This window comes from Mirounga angustirostris, unplaced genomic scaffold, assembly GCF_029215605.1.
Source record: "Mirounga angustirostris isolate CCGP_5_RB_7025 unplaced genomic scaffold, mMirAng1.0.hap1 SCAF_13, whole genome shotgun sequence".
Classification (NCBI taxonomy): Eukaryota; Metazoa; Chordata; class Mammalia; order Carnivora; family Phocidae; genus Mirounga; species Mirounga angustirostris.
In genome coordinates this window covers 61633035-61652256 of record NW_026991721.1, presented here as the reverse complement: position 1 = coordinate 61652256, position 19222 = coordinate 61633035, and the positions used below count along the sequence as shown (strand labels likewise).

General features: G+C 46.3%; 1 protein-coding gene across 6 annotated transcripts in view; it reads left to right on the top strand.

Annotated features, from left to right (window-relative positions):
* SCUBE2 (signal peptide, CUB domain and EGF like domain containing 2) overlaps positions 1-5962 on the top strand; it is a 68436-nt gene extending 62474 nt beyond the window's left edge. For 5 of the 6 annotated variants that reach the window (XM_045894179.3, XM_045894178.3, XM_064577085.1 and 2 more), the window contains 2 exons: positions 1908-1987; positions 2559-2845. In XM_045894179.3, the coding sequence (XP_045750135.1) occupies positions 1908-1987; positions 2559-2711 (233 nt within the window). In that variant the 3' untranslated portion in view covers positions 2712-2845. Of the gene's footprint in view, positions 1-1907; positions 1988-2558; positions 2846-3593 lie in introns of those variants that run through there. The other variant, XR_010407005.1, reaches the window with a different exon arrangement.
* Positions 5963-19222: the final 13260 nt, after the last annotated feature.

Genomic DNA, 19222 nt, shown 5'->3' with positions numbered 1-19222 from the left:
CAGGAGGACAGCGTTGCAGAGGTCTTCGGCACTCCGGGGCCTGAGCTCTTACCTACAACACCTGGCTGCTTTTCTCATGACAGTTGTAGCAAGTGACAAAACACAATAGTTCTTAATAGTGGAGAGAATTGTTTTAAGATTTTTTTGGACCGCAGTCTGGAAGCATTTGGTGTAGCGGCAGACAGCTCTTCCGTTCTTAGCCAGAACACAGCACAGCAACTGGTGTTGCTGGTGGTGAACACCCGTCAGCCAAAGGAGCTAGTTTTCTGAGGAAGACACTCTGTAGGAGAGGGATTTGAGATAAACAACAAATACCTTTACTCATATTTTATATTAAAATAAAAGAATAAGGGCGCCTGGGTGGCTCAGATGGTTAAGCGTCTGCCTTCGGCTCAGGTCATGATCCCGGGGTCCTGGGATCGAGTCCCACATCGGGCTCCCGGCTCAGCGGGGAGCCTGCTTCTCCCTCTGACCCTCTCCCCTCTCATGCTGTTTCTCTCTCGCTGGCTCTCTAAAAAATAAATAAAATCTTTAAAAAAAAAAATAAATAAAATAAAATAAAATAAAATAAAAGAATAAGAAGGAAGATACCACATGAATAGAGTACCAGTGGGGTTGTACATGTATTCAATTAGTAATTATGAGAACTGGGTGGGAGGATGGGTCAGCTTGGTGATGGGTATTGAGGAGGGCACGTTCTGCATGGAGCACTGGGTGTTATACGCAAACAATGAATCATGGAACACTACTTCAAAAACTAATGATGTACTGTATGGTGACTAACATAACATAATAATAAAAAATAAATAAAATAAAGATAACAATGCCATAGATTAAAAAAAAAGTAATTATGGGAACTATATAATAGTTAATAAATAGCTAGTGAATTTCCATTTTACCATCACTTGACTAGGAGAAACTTCTTCAAGAACTCTTCCCACACAATTCCAATGATGTTCTTATGATTTGTTTGGTTTTGTTGCACATGATATGCATACAAAGAGACATTCTTTTCAGCCTGGAATTGGAACAGATTGTGTTTTGCCTATGCTTGGTTTGAATTATGACTGTAGGAAATAGGCTAGACTTGAAAGGTGGGGATTTAGATTCAGAGACAGCTTACATGAAGTGCATTGCATTAATGTGTATGTCAGGACCAAAAATTATTGATAAGAAAATGAATATGGCTTTTTCCCTCTCCAACCAGCCAAATTCTCCCCACCCCAATCCAAAAAAAAAAAAGTAAAAAGAGTCTTGCTTGGTGGATAAGAAGTTCAATTGTTTTGCACAATATGAGGGCAAAGAGAAGAAAGGGAGGAGGATAGAAGAGAGAAAAGTAGAGGAGAGAAAAGCCATGAGCTTGGATGAGCTCAGCAAGGAGTGAGCATAGACAGAAGAGATGAGACCCAAGCACTGAGCCCTGGGTCCCTCCTACAGTAAGAGGTCAGGGAGAGGAGGGAGAAAAGCAAATGAGCCTCAGACAGAGTGACCAGTGTGGGGGGGAGGAAAACCAGAGTGTCGTATCCTGGAAGCTGAGTGAGGAAGTGGATCCAGGAGGAGGAATAACCAGAGACAGGGAGTGTTGACAATTCTTTTGAGGAGTTTTGCAATAAAGGGACAACTTCTCTTGGTGAGAGAAGTTGGAGCCAGTGGACAGAGTGGAGGAAGGGCCTTGACCGGATGCACAGAGGGTTCATCTGAGGGAAGATGGAACAGAAGAGACGGGTGCAGAGGCTGGTAGGTGAGAGGATGTGGTGGTGGGCGTCTGTGGAAGTTCTCTTCTGCTAGCCTTCTCAGTATCACAGTGGTCATTGTTCTGATAGCAGCTACAGAAGGGGCATTCCTCAGAAGCTTATTTGGAAAGAGCAAAAACCTCTGAATGTCAATTATGTCCTTTATTCCAACAGAGGACTACCAGGAACTCATTGAAGACATAGTTCGAGATGGCAGGCTCTATGCCTCTGAGAACCATCAGGAAATACTGAAGGTGAGTACATAGCCAAGGAGGACACCACAGTCACCCGTCACCCACGGAGCTCCCGGCTCCACTGAAGGAAGCTTTTCCTCTTGCTCCATGTTGCCACCTGTCAGACACTGGGCCTGCTCTGGGCTGAGGTCAGTTTAATATCTTCACCAGACTTAATTAAAAAAAAAAAAAATTCAGGTGGCTGTCTTCAGTGTTGCCAAGTGAAGTTGTATTTTTTTACATTTGGAAATGTGTGAAGGAAGAGTGGGAAACTTGCTTATCATAAATCCAAGCCAGTGGCAGATCGTGTTTCTATGTTCACTCTCCAAATAGTTGAAGATCTTTGGTTCCTTGTTTATCCTTCAGGCCTAAAGTTCACCCAATTTTAGATACTTGTAAGTAATCACCAGACACTTGCCACATCCCTAACCCTATAAATACTCCCCAGATTCCAGTATTGTCAAAGTGTTTCTCAGCTACTCAACCTACTGTCCAACCCAGGACCCCAAACTGGGTCCATTATAGTTCCAGTGGCAAAATGTTGGAATGTTTAAGTATTTTGGCCCAGTAACAAAACTCACGTTCTTTTTAGGATAAGAAACTGATCAAGGCTCTGTTTGATGTCCTGGCCCACCCCCAGAACTATTTCAAGTACACAGCCCAGGAATCCCGGGAGATGTTTCCAAGATCCTTCATCCGATTGCTCCGTTCCAAAGTGTCCAGGTTCCTGAGGCCTTACAAGTGAGCCTGCCCACGAGCCCCTCGGTGCCACGCTCTGCCTGTGGGCTCTGGGACACAGTTGGCTATCGCGGCCTCCCGTAGCAGTGACTCATTAGAGCTCAATTTTTATAGATAATACAGATATTTTGGTAAGTTGAACCTGGTTTTTCTTTCCCAGCATTGTGGATGTGGACTGAGAATAGAATGGCAGGGAGCCCCCTGAGTCTCACTGCTGTGGGCAGACGTCTCAGATACATCAAGGGCTGGCTGAGCGGGACTCTAGTCAGCTCAGGCGAGACTCACCTGTCCTTCCTGGTTCTCGCTCCTCCTCAAGGGGGCCGTGGTGGGGAGGAGGCCACAGAAGGGGCTGCCTTGGCTGAAACTTCAGCTTCTTCCTGCCCAGCCCTCCCTAAGGGAGCCCTCTGCACCCAGGCTGTGACCAGGCAGAGCAGGAAAGGGGGAAGGGAGGGAGGGAAGGAGGGAGAGTCCTCCAGGCGCCAGGCACCCACCTGAGACCGGGGAGGACTCCGTTTCCCCATGGCCTTCTCCAGCCCGTGTGACCTAAGTCCCGCTGCGTGACCATGCCAGGAGCTTGGGTTCTAAGCAGTGATCACTTAAGAAAGTACTTAAAGCAGAAAGAATTAGAAATAAAAAGATAAAAACTAAGCACGTCCACAGACATAATCATGTAGCTCCAGGGATGGCCTTCCTTGCGACGAGCTTCTGCTCGGCGGCCTATGCACAGTGCTGGTTTTAGTGCCTTCAGCTGTCCTTCTGACACCCTGCTGGGCACTGCTGTTAGGGCCTGGAGAGTTCAGGGCAGATGTGATCTCCTTGGATGAGAATCATCTACTGTTGGGAAAAGTACTGACTCACAAACCTGAGTCCAGTGGGCTTGCCTCCACAGGTGTCCGGGGGCCAGGTGGGACCCGGCACAGGCCAGACTGGCAGGTTTACTTTCCTTGCCCACGTCCAAGGTCAGACGCTGACTCAGCTCTGAGGACACGAGCAGCACCATCGCGGGTGGGCTTGTTCTCTTAATCATCACACCGCCGCCAGAAGCAGCTACACAAATCCCGCTCTCCAGGTACTGCAGAATCACCTTTTGGTCAGCGCAGTGGGGCTTCACAGTCATTTCCTCCCGCAGAATCGGGAATTTTCAATATTATTTAAGTTGTACAAATTTAAATCCACAGGCAAAAGTCTCATTACAGTGAATAAAAAAGAACCCTATCAAACAAGCTGCCGTTTCCCTGAACGGGCTGGCGACACTGTGTTCTGTTACTTCAGTGACAAACTAACCCTGGACACACAACTCTCTACACCAAAGTACTCAAAAAATGGTTGACAAATATTTCTAAAGAAAACAAAGACTATTTTCATTATTGTTGAGCACACTTTTCACCTCAGTTGTTGTTATTTTTTTTTAACCTATCCATCTCATTGATTTAAAAAAACAAAACAAAAACAAAACCTAATCAAACTTTTCTTCTTTATTTGGATGGGTCCTAAATACCCACTTCCAAATTTCTTTTCAAAAATGGAAACATCTTCGTTTTTAAAACTAATCATCAAAATAAGCACTTGGAATTTGTCATCTCAGAACTTTGCCTACATTTCTGAGTCTAACCATAAAATGAAAATTCAAAGGTAATACGACCTGAGTCAGTGACCCGCCCGATGTGGGGGCGGGGTGAGCGGAATGTGCCATCCTGCCCAAGCACATCGGTAGCTTGGTGTTCATGGCGGTGTGGTTCTGCATTGTGGGTGTCACAAGAAGGCCAGGGATGGAAAGGTGTTGGGGGCTGGAAGGAGGCCGCAAAAACCTGGTCTCTGTGAGGCCCCCTCCAGGAGCAGGCCCGCACGCCAGAGCTGTGCTCCTCCTACAAGCATGAGCAGCTGTGGCCCCCCCAAGCCCCCCCTCTGTCCCCACCAACCACCCTGAGACACTGTGGGAGGCTGGCTGCCTGTAGCTATACTCTTGCTACCTATTAAACCAATAACGATTTATTGAACGTCTCCTCTGTGCCAGGCACTGTTGTAGGCCCTAGGGATGCACAGTGACAAGGCAGACAGGGTCCTTGCTCTCGCGGAACTTAACGTTTTAGAGGGAGGAGACGGCCAATGAGCAAATAAATCACCACGGGAAGTATCAGCTAGCCTTGTGTTACGCGGTAGGTGAATGTGCCAGAGGACCGCCTCGCGACTTGAGAATCCGGATCGTGGAGGGCCGCTCTGGGGAAATGACATTGCAACCTGAAAACGGCCAGAAGGAACCAGTCTTGGGACAGGCAGGGGGAAGAGCGCTCCAGGTAGAGGGAGGCCAAGTGCAGAGGCTGACAGGCAGGAGCCAGCCTGTGGGTGGTCACCGTGCAGTGAGAAGGCAGTGGGACGAGATGAGGCCAGGGGACTGGACAGGGGCCAGAGCGCATCAGGCTTTGGAATCCAGAACGAGAGGCTCGGGTTTCATTCTAAACATGTTGTCAAGCTTTCAGAGGGGTTGAGGCAGAGGAGTGGGATGCTCTGATTTATGTTGTTAAAAGATAGTTCTGGTTCCTGTATGAATACATTTTAGAAAAAGCCATGGAGGCAGAGAGCCATTAGCCAACGATTGCAACCAACCAAGCGGCCATCCAGGTGGCAGAGGAGGTGGTCTGGGTTAAGGGTGTGGAGTGGAGATGAGAGAATAGAAAGTTTCCGGACCGGTTTGGGGGCAGAGCGTAGAACCTGCATGAGGATTGGATGGAGGGGAAGGGAAGGGCAACCACCAAGGGGGCCTCCTAGTTGCCTGAGCAACTGGTAGCTGGAGGAGACGGGCCATTTCAAGTATGAGGTACCTGTTTAGGAATCCAAATTCAGAGTTCAGATAGGCAGTTGATTTTATGAAGTCCCAGAAGAGGTCAGCACTGGAATATGAATTTTAATGTCACAGAATAAAGACATGAGACATGAGGTTGAGGTCACCTGGGGCAAAGTATGTACATCAAGAAGACCAGGGAGCTCTGCATTCTGGGATTCCCTGTGTGGGCCCAGGACTGGGACTGGAGGAGCTGATTGTTAAGTAAACAGGAAGAGGTTGGAGCTGAGTTTCCCCTGCCCTCCAAGGGAGCTCATTCTGTGGGAGGACTCTGAGTGGAACTGGAATCTGTACAAGTCCTTCTTTCCAGCTGTGGATATTGTTCTTGAGCCCTTTACTCAAGTACTGCATTTATGGATTTAGCAACGTTGCCCTTGAGTTTCCAATGCTAATAAAAGAGTGTTTGCCTTTTCACACTACCAGATGATTATCTTCACTGTGGAAAATTGCTTCCTCTGAATCATTCTCTGAGCTGTTAAGTGTGTTGTCTGTAGGCATTCACTGGATTTAGGTTTGCAGGTGATTTTAAAATTGTCATGTGGTAATTTGGGAGAGATCATGGCTGCACAGCACAAAGCAAGGACTCACTTGCCCTCGGGCAGATCTTTATGGGGAGAGCACCAGGGCTGGTGCCTGCCGTAGGCTGCGGCAGCTGGTGGGCCTGTGCGCTGGGAAACCCAGGCACCCACACCAAACCCAGCCTGATCCTCTCCTCAGTCCAGAACGGATGCCCCTTACTAGGGCTTTCAGCATCTCTGCTTCCTTTCTCACAGCAGGATGGGTCCTGAGAGCCTTACCCAAGTCTTCATCACTCTTAGCCAGTATCTGGGAGGCAAATGGATTAGATGAAGAGTAAAGCAGTTCCTCACCAAGTTCAGGGAGGTTTGTTATCTATGGCCTTCTTGCTAGGCAAGCCATCCTTTGAATCCAGGCCCTAGACGTAGCCAAGAGGGGCCCATCCATAGGAAATTAGAAGTTTTGGTGAGGCTTCCTTCTACTCCAGGGGACTGTGAACCCAGCTTGAGTTTCCTGAGTATTTGTGGTTCCCTGCTTCCTTCTCCCTTCAGGCAGTCCTGATCAGCCTGCAGGAGACCATCCTCAAGGCTCTGAGGCCCAGCAAGGCTGCTCCTGTGATAGACAGCCATAAAAACCTAACTACTCAACAGGGATCACTTTCCAGAGAACACAGTAGACTCAATATAGCTTTAGAAAATGAAACCACTCTAATTCTCAGGCAGGTTGTGTTAGCTGAGTGAAAGGGACACACATTCACCTACTGCAAACAGTGACAATAACAGCACTGTTTGGTTTTCAGAGTATCTCATTAGGGGAATGCAACCACAGACCTTGGTTACTATTAGTTCTCTGTTATGTGTTTGCTCACTTAGTCATTTATCCAACATATTTCTTGAGGGCTTACTAAGCGCTAGGTACCGTAGGAGCAGGTGGTGCTGTAGTGAGCAAAATAAAGTCTTTGCTCTTGTACAGTTTAGATTCTTATGAAGGGAGACAGAAAATAAGCAAGTAAACAGAAATTGTAAAGTCAAGTGTGATAACTGTTTAAAGAAAGTAAAGGGCAAAATGATAAAGGATGAGTAGGTGGTGAGAGGGAGTTGCTATTTTAGGTAGGGTGAGCTCACCGTTACAGTCATGAATCCAGGCCTCTCCGGGGGCACGGACTCCTCAAACCTACCCTGTAGCACTGGCCCTGGCAAGCTCCTCTACCCACCCAGCAAGCTCTTGACATTTCGTCTCCCGCCAGGCTGACCAGAGCTCCCAAGTTGTGAACAAGCCATTTTGCAATTCCTGGGACAGGCGCCACCTCGTGGTTGTAAAATGGAATAGACGCGTGTCTCCGTCATCCCCCTGCTTTGGAGCTTAAATGGCCACAATTCAAGGCGAAATGTTACCAGTGAGATTTGTGGACCAGAGCTGTGGTTTGACAACTGATTGATTGCATGTTGTTGAGTACATCCCTCAGAATGTATCTGTTTAGATCTTTTCCTTCTCTCTGCCTGGCCTAATGACTAATGTCTAGGTGGGAAGTCCTTGATTTGGGTCTTTTCAAACTATTAACAGTGCTCTGAATCATGTCCAAACACCCCCCCCCCCACACACACACCCTGTACATTCATTCATTCATTGTAATGGTCTAGACACCATGCTAGGTTGGATCTATATTGCTGAGACAGGAGGGAAAAGGAGTTGTAAGAATGAGGGGGGCAGGGAGTCCCCAAACTGTAATCTTGTGAAATGTTTCAGCACATGTAGTTCCAAGAGCTACCACACCTCCTGACTTGGACCATCCTCTGATCCTATAGTTTATCGTACAATTGAGGGATAATTTTGAGGCACAGTTTGGAGTTTTCTGTCTTTTCCCTACACAGTGCAACGAGAAATACAAACCTACCTCAGATCTGAGCTTTGGGGGCGCCTGGATGGCTCAGTCGGTTAAGTGTCTGCCTTCAGCTCAGGTCATGGTCCCAGGGTCCTGGGATCGAGCCCCACATCAGGCTCCTTGCTCAGTGGGGGGTCTGCTTCTCCCTCTCCCTCTGCCGCTCCCCCCTGCTTGTGTGCTCTCTCTCTCTCTCTGTCAAATAAATAAATAGTCTTTTTTTTTTAATTTTTAAAGGTTTTGTTTATTTGTCAGGGAGAGAGAGAGAGAGCACAAGAAGGGGAGTGGCAGGCAGAGAGAGAAGCAGGCTCCTCACTGAGCAAGGAGCCCGACTCGGGACTCGATCCCAGGACCCTGGGATCATGACCCGAGCCGAAGGCAGACGCTTAACCGACGGAGCCACCCAGGTGCCCCAATAAATAAAGTCTTTAAAAAAAACCTGAGCTTTGGTGCTGGCTTTGCCTTATTATGCAAACTTTGTGGTTGAAGAACAATTAACAGCTGCTGAGCAGGAAACGGAACTGATGCCACAGGCAGGACGGAGCCCAGCGTGTGTGACTGATGTGACCGTGGCCGGCAGGACAGCGTGGCAGTTGGAATGTGAGCTTGTGGTGAACCCTGGCCAGGCCTACTGTGCTCAGCCCTCTGCAGCCTGTGGCCAGCTCGCTGTGTGACCACAAACTGGTCATCGGTGCACACCTGCCAGTGCGTGTGCCTGGCACCTGTCCATCATACACAACTGTGGATGATACGGCAAGACGGTAACGGAAGCAAGAACGTGTGCCCGGAACCCTGATGTTAGGTCCAGGTGACTTGGCTTGAGGAAGGCAGGCTTCAGCAGCCACACAGGTACCGAAGCTGGAGTTGGAGGGGATGTGGGTGCAAGTATCAGAGGCTTGGTAAACCCTCACTCAGGGCTTCCAACGAGGAGCTGAGGCGACTCGAACAGCATCAGTCATCCGGCATCCGCCTCCCAGAATTCCTAATGTACTTTTCTAAGAATGCATTCTCTCTGTTTATCTCAGTGAAAGATTTCTCTACGAGCATGTTTCATAATGCTCATCTTCTCCAAGATTCCCCTTATGTCCTCTGTGGTACCTGGATTTATATCCCAGCTCTGCCACATCATAGTATGTGACCTTGCACAAGTCACTTTACCTCTCTGTGCTTCAGTTTCCTCATATGGTACATAAACTGACTGGATAGGGTTGTTGTGAGGATTAAATGAGTTCCTCATGGAAAACTCTTGGAACACTGCCTGGAATAGAGTAAGGGCTCAATAAATGTTAAAACTGTATCACCATTGTTCTCTTCCACTTCAGACTTGAGAAGTTCAATCCAAGATGCATTTTTTTTTTTTTTACATCTCTTGGGTTTATTTTAATATTCAGAAGATAAGGCAAGAAACACTGACAGGAAAGAGGATGGGATGCGACAGTTGGAGCTCAGGGTGCCTCCCAGAGCCAGGAGACACTTAGCTCAGTGGGTGGGCTGAGGGAGCCGGGGCCCTGGAGCTCCAGCCATGCCGGTACCGGAGAAAGAGCACTTAGGGCGAGTCCGCAAGCAAATCTCGGGCTAAGGGCCGCCCCCACCTCAGGAGACATGACGGGTGGGGATGTCTGCTGTTGGTCACCTGGCTGAGGTTGTCCTGGGCCTTGCAGCCACCGCAAGGGTCAGCCCAAATCCAAGACAGATTTTTATTTACTTACTTACTTACTTACTTACTTACTTACTTACTTATTTATTTATTTATTTATTTATTTATTTATTTATTTATTTATTTATTTATTTAAGATTTTATTTATTTATTTGAGAGAGAGAGACACAGTGAGAGAGGGAACACGAGCAGGGGGAGTGGGAGAGGGAGAAGCAGGCTCCCCGCGGAACAGGGAGCCCGATGTGGGACTCGATCCCAGGATCCTGGGATCATGACCTGAGCCGAAGGTAGACGCTTAACCGGCTGAGCCACCCAGGCGCCCCCCAAGATATATTTTTAAATGGGTTCGCACTCTGCTGGTCTCTCCCATTTCACTGACACAGAAAGTCATTTAGTCACAGGCTTTTTGGTGGGATGTATTCTAGGAACAGAAGAATTAGAGCTTGAAGCAGGAAAGAAAGGCCACAATGCCTGATTCGGGTTCTCACGCAAGAACGCTGAAAACGCTTATCTCCCTGAGCAGGGAAAGTGAAATGCACTTTTCCAATCTCATAAGACTGTTTCAGGTCAGGAAAAGCACATACACACATACACATACATACACACACACACACACACAGGCCCGTCAATCCATCTTTCCTTATACAGCCCCTGATGTGCAAGGACATCAGCACATCTTGCTGAGCCCAGAATAACACACTCTCCGGAAATGTTTATCTCAATTTTGATGTTTCCAACATGGCGAAGTCCAACTTCTGACTCCCGAGAAGCAGTACTCAGGGTTGTGGGAAAATAAAGCCTACAAAGAGACTCACTCAGCCAGGATGTGAACCTGGGGCCCAAAAGGAAACAGTGAGGAATCTGTGTAAGCCCTCATGGTCAGTGGGACAAAGTCCCTGATGAGACATGAGGACACAGGGTCTGACCGCCATGTAGCACATGCCTTGAGAGCACTGAACTCGAATGTGCTGATAGAGTGTAGATAGCCTAGAAAAGAGAGAATTTCATCTTTTGAAAAATCATGGACGGGGGAGAAAAAATCTAGTAATTATACAGAAGAGAAATCAGGCAATACCTTGATCAGATTATCAGAATTATCATCGCTAGTAAAGGATATAAGGACATGGCTCCACATACCCTGAAAAAACATAACATCTTCTATATAGTACTCAGGCCAAGAATGCAAAGCCTCAATCTCAATATAAGGAAACTTCAGATACAAACAAAGTGAGGAATATTTTACTTTTTAAAAGGGAGGGAAGTTGAAAAATAACTGGTAAACCAATGAAATTTAAAACTTTTGTATTTCAAAGAACACCATCAGGAAAGTGAAAAGGCAACCCATAGAATGGGAAAAAGTTTTTGCAAATCATATCTCTTACAAGGGACTTGTAGCTAGAATATTTAAAGAACTCTTACAGCTCAATAAGAAAAAGACAAATAACTTAAAAATGAGCAAAGGATATGAACAGATATTTTTCTGAAGAAGATAAACAAATGGCCAAGAAGCATATGAAAAGATGCTCACCATCCTCAGCCATCAGGGAAATTCAAATCAAAACCACAATGAGACACCATTTCACACGCACTAAGAGAGCTCTAGTTAGAGTCAGATAATAACCAGTGTTGGCCAGGATGTGGAGATAATGGAACCCTCACACACTGCTGGTAGGGGTGTAAAATGGTGCAGCCACTTGGGAAAAGTCTGTTCATTCTTCAAAAGGTTAAACATAGAGTTACCATATGACCCAGCAGTTCCACTCTGAGAGGAATGAAAACATATATCCTCACAAAAACTTGTTACACGAAAGCTCATAGCAGCAGTAATCATGATAGCCAAAAGTTAGAATGATTCCAAAGTCTATCGACTGATGAATGGGTAAACAAATTATGATAATATTGGAAATATTATTATTCCAAATAATGGAATATGATTTGGCCATGAATAGAAATGAAGTTCTACAACACAGATGAACCTTGAAAACATTATGCTAAGTGAAAGAAGCCAGTCGTGTATGATCCTGGTTATCTGAAATGGACAGAATAGGCCAATCCATAAAGACAGAACGTATGGATTACAGGCTGCCTGGGGTTGGAAAGTTTGGGAGGGAATGGGCAATGACTGCTAAAGGGTACACAGTGTTTTTTGGGGGACGAAAATGTTCTAAAATTTGACATAGTGATGTTTTCACAGTTCTGTGAATATATTAAAAATCATTTAATTGTGCACTTTCAAGTAGGTGAATTATATGGTATGTGAATTATATCTCAATAAAACAGTTTTTTCTAAAATATGGGAGACTATATTCTTCAAAATGTCGACGTCATATCAGATAAAGGGCTAGTATCCAAAATCTGTAAAGAACCCCTCAAACTCAACACCCAAAGAACAAATAATCCAATCAAGAAATGGGCAGAAGACATGAACAGACATTTCTCCAAAGAAGACATCCAGATGGCCAACAGACACATGAAAAAATGCTCAACATCACTCGGGATCAGGGAAATACAAATCAAAACCTCAATGAGATACCACCTCACACCTGTCAGAATGGCTAAAATTTTTTTTTTTAAGATTTTATTTATTTATTTGACAGAGAGAGACACAGCGAGAGAGAGAGAGAGCACAAGCAGGGGGAGTGGGAGAGGGAGAAGCAGGCTTCCCACGGAGCAGGGAGCCCGATGCGGGGCTCGATCCTGGGACCCTGGGATCATGACCTGAGCCGAAGGCAGACGCTTAATGACTGAGCCACCCAGGCGCCCCAGAATGGCTAAAATTAACAACTCAGGAAACGACAGATGTTAGCAAGGATGCGGAGAAAGGGGAACCCTCCTACACTGTTGGTGGGAATGCAAGCTGGTGCAGCCACTCTGGAAAACAGTATGGAGGTTTTTCAAAAAGTTGAAAATAGAGCTACCCTACGACCCAGCAATTGCACTATTGGGTATTTACCCCCAAAATACAAGTGTAATGATTCGAAGGGGCATCTGCACCCTGATGTTTATAGCAGCAATGTCCACAATAGCCAAACTATGGAAAGGCCCAGATGTCCATCGACAGAGGAATGGATAAAGAAGATGTGGTATATATATACAATGGAATACTACTTAGCTATCAGAAAAAATGAAATCTTGCCATTTGCAATGATGTGGATGGAAATAGCGGGTATTATGCTAGTGAAATAAGTCAGTCAGAGAAAGACAATTATCATCTCACTCATATGTGGAATTTAAGAAACAAAACAGAGGATCATAGGGAAAGGGAGGGAAAAATAAAACGAGACGAAACCAGAGAGGGAGACAAACCATAAGAGACTCTTAATCATAGGAAACAGAGGATTGCTGGAGGGAATGGGGGTTGGGGGAATGGGGTAAATAGGTGCTGGGCATTAAGGAAGGCATGTAATGTAATGAGCACTGGGTATTATATAAGACCGATGAATCACTGAACTCTACCTCTGACACTAATAATACACTATATGTTAATTAATTGAATTTAAATTAAAAAAATAAATAAACCAAGAACTAGAAAAAAAATGTCAATGTCATAAAAGACAAAGCTGGGGAAATGTTCCAGCTGAAAGGAGGCTAAAGAAACACAACAACCAAATACAATACCTGACCCTAGCCTGAGTCCTACATTGGAGGAATACGTCACAAAGGACATTACTGGGTCAACTGACAAAACTGAAACGTGAACAGTAGTTAGATAAAAGTTTTGTATCAATGTAAATTTATGAAGTTTATACACTGGTTGTGTAAGAGAAAACTCCCTGGGCGCCTGGGTGGCTCAGTTGGTTGGGCGACTGCCTTCGGCTCAGGTCATGATCCTGGAGTCCCGGGATCAAGTCCTGCATCAGGAGCCCGCTTCTCCCTCTGACCTTCCCCCTCTCATGCTCTCTCTGTCTCATTCTCTCTCCCAAATAAATAAATAAAATCTTAAAAAAAAAAAAAGAGAAAACTCCCTATTTTTAGAACATACACAATGAAGTGTTAATGGTAAATTGTCATAATATAGGTAACTCATCCTCAGATGGTTCAGAAAAAAATGTGTGTGTATGTGTTTGTGTTGGGGAAAAGCAAATGATGTAGCAGATGGAATAAAGTGTTAATAATCTGGTTAAAGGATCTGGATTGTTTTTGTCTTTGCAACTTTTTGTAAGTTTGAAATTGTTTCCAAATAAAAAGTTTGCAAATAATCACAAATGACTTTTCTCTCTGGGCGGTGCAAAGCTGTATGAAAATAGGTCAGAGAGAATGTTGTGTGAGTGTGTGTGGTGTGTAGATGATTGCACACCCAAGTACCTACACACGTTCACCAGGGCGCTTCGCCTCTTGAGTGCTATTTGCCCCATTTGGCCTAAGGCTTGCCCAGCACGGGCCACTGACCTCCCATGGTCACCCCCAAGCAACATGCTTAGTTACCTTGGGGGAAGGCAGTGGAGCCCTCCATGTGCCAGAGGCAGACTAAGGTAACCAGTGTGAGCTGCCCTGGAGGCTTTCTCGCCTTTGGCTGGGAGCAGGAAGTTCAGGCCTAGTGCATTCTGAGAGGCTTGCCATCTTTAGAGGTCTGTTTCCAGACTGAAGAGCTCTCCACTGGCCTCTAGAGGACTGGTCTTCCTCCAAGTTCTCTACTATCTTGGAGAGGAGGATGAGAGGGGGAGAGGACTCACATTTATTGAGGGCTCACTTTGTGCCCGGCCCTGTACTTTACATTTTATTTTATTTAAACCACATAGAGCCCTGCCAGATGGGTAAACTGAGGCTCCGAGAACTGCAGTAATTTGGCCAAGGTCCAACAGCGAAGAGGCGGCAGAGCCAGATTCAAAGCCAAGCCTAGACTCCCCTCTTTCCCCCAGGTACTCTTGCTTCAGGTACTGTGATTTTTTTTCCCTCTTTCTCTCCTCTTTGCTATCTGATTTGAGGTCACAGCCTGTCCTTATCCCAAGAAATGAAACAAAATCATTGCTAACAGGAATGAATCCAAAAGACCCAGCCAACTTTGGAAAACACCAGCAGGGCTGCCATCAGCGCTGTTTTATGAGGCTTCGGTGATGCTGGGAATCACTCCGAAGGAAGAAGACAGAAATACCTCGTCTTTGCTTTAACCTGCCAAAATAGACACAGTCTTCAGGACTGGGTGCCAAGTCATGGGCTCTGTGTACCCAGAGATCCCAGCACACATATGGTACCTTCAGTGGACAGCTGTTTGAACAATCTTCCTGACAGAGGGAGATGAGGTGGTGGGGAGGGCACCAGAGAAGAAAGCAGACTCTGCAGCTATAAGGATGGGGGTGGTGAGCAAAGGGGGATCTGGGCAGGGCCATTACTTCCAAGGGTGCCCAAGGGCAAAGTCAGAGCAAAATGTGTGTGGGTGGAAAGGAGAAGAGGGGGATAAGAACTCCTTGGCAAGCTCTCTTCCCTTCTGCTCTTCTCATCTATTCTCCTGGCCTCCTGTCCCCAGCACTCATCCTGTATCCCATTCTCAAAGGTCTCCCTGTTAGCTGAAGACCCAAAGGAGGGGTGCTGGGAGAAGAGATTGTAAGCTGGGAGCTGCTGACTGCAGAGAGAGGAAGAGCCTTCCTACGGTGGCATCACCTCAGTGCCTTCAGTGATAATGTCATTTGAGCCCTTGGATCCAGCCAAGCCTGAAGTCCCTGCACTTTTAGATAGGAGGACCAAAAAGTTGACACTTCTGCTTAAGAAATTTTCAACAGGGCTCCTGTCACTTATTATACAAACAACACAAATAAAATCCTGATTGAAACAGCATCAGCTTGTCTAGAACAATTTTCAAGGACTGATCCTCTACAACAGACAAGGCAGGATGTAGAGAAGTTTAGTACAGAAACCACATGACATGGTAAATTCAGAATCCAGAGGCACCAGGGACAGGAAGGGAGCTGGCCAACCCCTGTCTTGGGAGGCCTTGGCTCCAGAGATGGCGTAAGATGCTCAGGTCTGCCTCGCATTGCCTGGAATTTTGTAGAAAGGCTTGGAGCAGGCCTAGTCCAGGGCCCACTCTGAGACTCAGCAAACTACAGGTTCTCCCGAGTCTGTCTCAAGGGCTGATGATGGTAGCTACCTTCTGCTGAGCCCTTACTATGTGCCACCATGTGTTATGTGTATTATTTTATTTAATCCTCACAGCAGCCCTAAGAGGTAGATATGTTACTGGCATCATTTTCTAGATGAGGAATGAAAACACAGTGGTGAAGTAAACTTACTAGTCCCATAGCTGGTAAGTGGCAGAGCAGGGACTCAGGCCTAGTATGTCAAACTCCAAAACCTGTGCTTTTAACAACTATGTTATACTTCTTCCAAGATAGGTCAACAGGGCAGGGAAGGTTGGCTATGTGGACAATTAAAGATCTTTTCTGATGGTAAAGCCCTCCAGAGTTCACAAAGCCCAATTTTATATGCAACCTCACTGCATCCATTTTATAGATATGAAAGCTGAGGCTTAGAGGCAGGAAGTGACTTTCTCATGTTATTTGGGCAAACTGGATAAACTGAGCAGAGGTGATGCTCCTCGAACGGAGCAGCCAGGCTGGGGTTTGCAGGAACTCATAGTGTAGGTGCGGGCTAGCCTCACCACATGGACCCATGCTTAAGAGCAGTGCTGTCAGTCTGGCTGACAAAGATCTCTAGGAGATAAGGGGACCAATTGTGATTTGGCCACAGATCCAATTGCAGAACACAAATCCCACGATAGCAAAGAGCTCTGCATTCACAAAAAGATCCCTAGCTCCAGTCAAAGCCCTGTTTACTTTTCAGCAACACTTGGTATGGACAAATTCAGTTCCATCAGAGACATTCAGCTTTCTGGTGTTCCCAGAGGGAGGGGGGGGACCTTGCTATAAAAAGAGCCCCTTTCTTCCATTGGGTCATCCTCAGGAAAAAGGCTGCAAGACTGAGCTGAATTGCCTTCGGAGTGGGGAGCTGGAATCTGCCTGCCTGGCTTCCTCCCAGAGGAAAAAAGCTGTTCCAGCGTAAGCCCCAGAGGCTCTGCTGTTGGGCCCGCCTTGATGCATTGCCGAGCTCAGAGGTACCTGTCCTAGAGAGACAAGGCAAGGCTGTCTTTCACTGTTCCCTGGGCGACTCATGCCTGGAGGAGGGACCAGGCAGGAAGCCAGGCAACAGGACAGAAGGGGCCAGGGCAGCCACTGTTGTTCACTGCTGGAAGCGTGCCAAGGGACTGGAAGGTGAACTGCAATCCCAACTCTTTCTTGCCCCTCTCTCCAAGAGATCCTGCCCTCCATGAATGGGGCTGGGGGCTGGGGACTTCCTTGAAGCCAGGCGAACAGCCTTCTGGCCTTCTGGATTTATTTTCCCACAAGCAGTCTGTGAGCTGTGAATCTAGGGCAAGCGTTGAAGACAGGAATGGAGAGCAAGGAGCAGGTTCATGAGGTGAAACCCAGTCCTTCCAGGTCTGGAAAGTCCAGCACAGGTTCTAGGGGCAGGTAGTCTGGGTTTAAAATTCCAGCTGTACCACTTGCCTTCCATGGGCAAGGCCTTAACTTCTTGCCATGCTTACAGTAGTATTTACTGACCACCTTATATGTGCTGTGCTAAGGATTTAATGGTAAGCCAAAAATAAGACTCAGTAGCCTTCTTAGAGCTTACAATTAGTGAAGGAGATAAATATTAATCAAACAACCCATAACACCCCCACCATTACCACCAAAAAAAAGTGGAAAGTCCGGGAGAGTTGTAGAGCATATATTCAGGGAAAATTCACCCACGCTGGGAGGTCAGAGAAGGCTTTCCTAAGTAAATGATAATGGCGCTGAGGTCTGTTTACTGAACAGGTTAGAAGGGACATTCCATGCGGAGAGAACAGGATATTCAGAGTAGGCCATTTGGCAAGAATGGCTCCCCTAAGGAACTGGAAGAAGGCTCATGAGGCTGAAGTACAGATTGGAAAGCCAAGCGGGGAGAGACCATGCAAGAATGTGGGTTTTAAGGGCAATACAAAGTTTTTTGTGGCACTCTAAACTGAGAGATGAGATGATCACACTTGTAGTTTGAAAAGGTTACTCTGGCCACAAAGAACAATGGATTGGAAGGGAACCAAGGAACATTCAGGAGACCAGCTAGGAGGTCTCAGGTATTCGTGGGTAAAATGGGGATATTGGATAATACTATCTCATAAGCTATTGCCAGGATTCAATGAATTACGGCATTTTAAGTGTTTATGCCAGTATGCGACACATAGTAAAGGCTCAGTAAATGTCGTTATTGCTAGTTTTGTTGGTTCTCTTCAGAGAGTGGATCTTTCTGCTTCCTATCTCCTCCTGTGAGACAGGGTGGGAGAGGGCAGTGGTGGTGGAAATGTGGTTTGTATTAAGTCACAACATAGAGGCCAGAAGCCGGGAAGCCTGAAGGACCCATTAGAATGGCTTAAATGCAAACTGGTACAGTCACTGTGGAAAACAGTATGGAGGTTCCTCGAAAAGTTAAAAATAGAACTACCATGGACCCAGCAATTGCACTACTAGGTATTTATCCAAAGAATAAAAAAATAGTGATTCAAAGGGGTACATGCACCCCAATATTTGTAACAGCAATGTCCACAATAGTCAAAATATGGAAAGAGCCCAGCTGTCCATCCACAGATTAATGGATAAAGAGGATATGGTGTATATATACAATGAAATATTACTCAGCCGTTGAAAAGAATGAAATCTTGCCATTTGCAACCATGTTGATGGAACTAGAGAGTATTGTGCTAAGCAAAATTAGTCAGAGAAAGACAAATACCATATGATTTTACTCATGTGGAACTTAAGAAATAAAAACAGATGAACACAGAGGAAGGAAGGAAAAATAAGATGATAACAGAGAGGGAGGCAAACCATAAGAGACTCTGAACTACAGGAAACAAACAGGGTTGCTGGAGGGGAAGTGGGTGGAGGGATGGGGTAATCGGGCGATCGGCATTAAGGACGGCCCTTGATGTAATGAGCACTGGGTGTTATATACAACTGATGAATCACTAAATTCTACCCCTGAAACTAATACTATACTATATGTGAACTAAATTGAATTTAAATAGGGCGGCTGGGTGGCTCAGTGGGTTAAGTGGCTGCCTTCGGCTCAGATCATGATCTCAGGGTCCTGGCATCAAGTCCCACATCTGGCTCCCTGCTCAGTGGGGAGTGTGCTTCTCCCTCTCACTCTCCCTCTGTGCTCTCTCTCTCTCTCTCTAATAAATAAATAAAATCTTTAAAAATTTTTAAAAATTGAATTTAAATAAAAAATTAAAGTCTATTATTATTATTTTTTTTTTTTAAAGAATGGCTTGAGAGTGAGTAGGAAGGACTCAAAAGAAAACTGGATTCCCGTTGCTCCTGGAAACATGCCAGAGAGGAGAATGAAAGACCCTCCCCAACGGTAACCCCGAGTTTTTGGCTTTGAAAAAGTTGCTTTTCTGCCCGGTGTTCCGAAGAGCAGGTGTGGGGCACGCACCCCTGTGTAGTCACACGGAGGCGGGGACCATCGCCACTCCTCAGCCCTAGGCTGACCCGCCGGTTTCCAGCCGCCCCTGCGGCCCCGGTCGAAGGGCGGATGCAGGGCCTCCCGGACAGAGGGTGCCAAGAGCCAGGGCAGTGGTGGTGGTAGTGG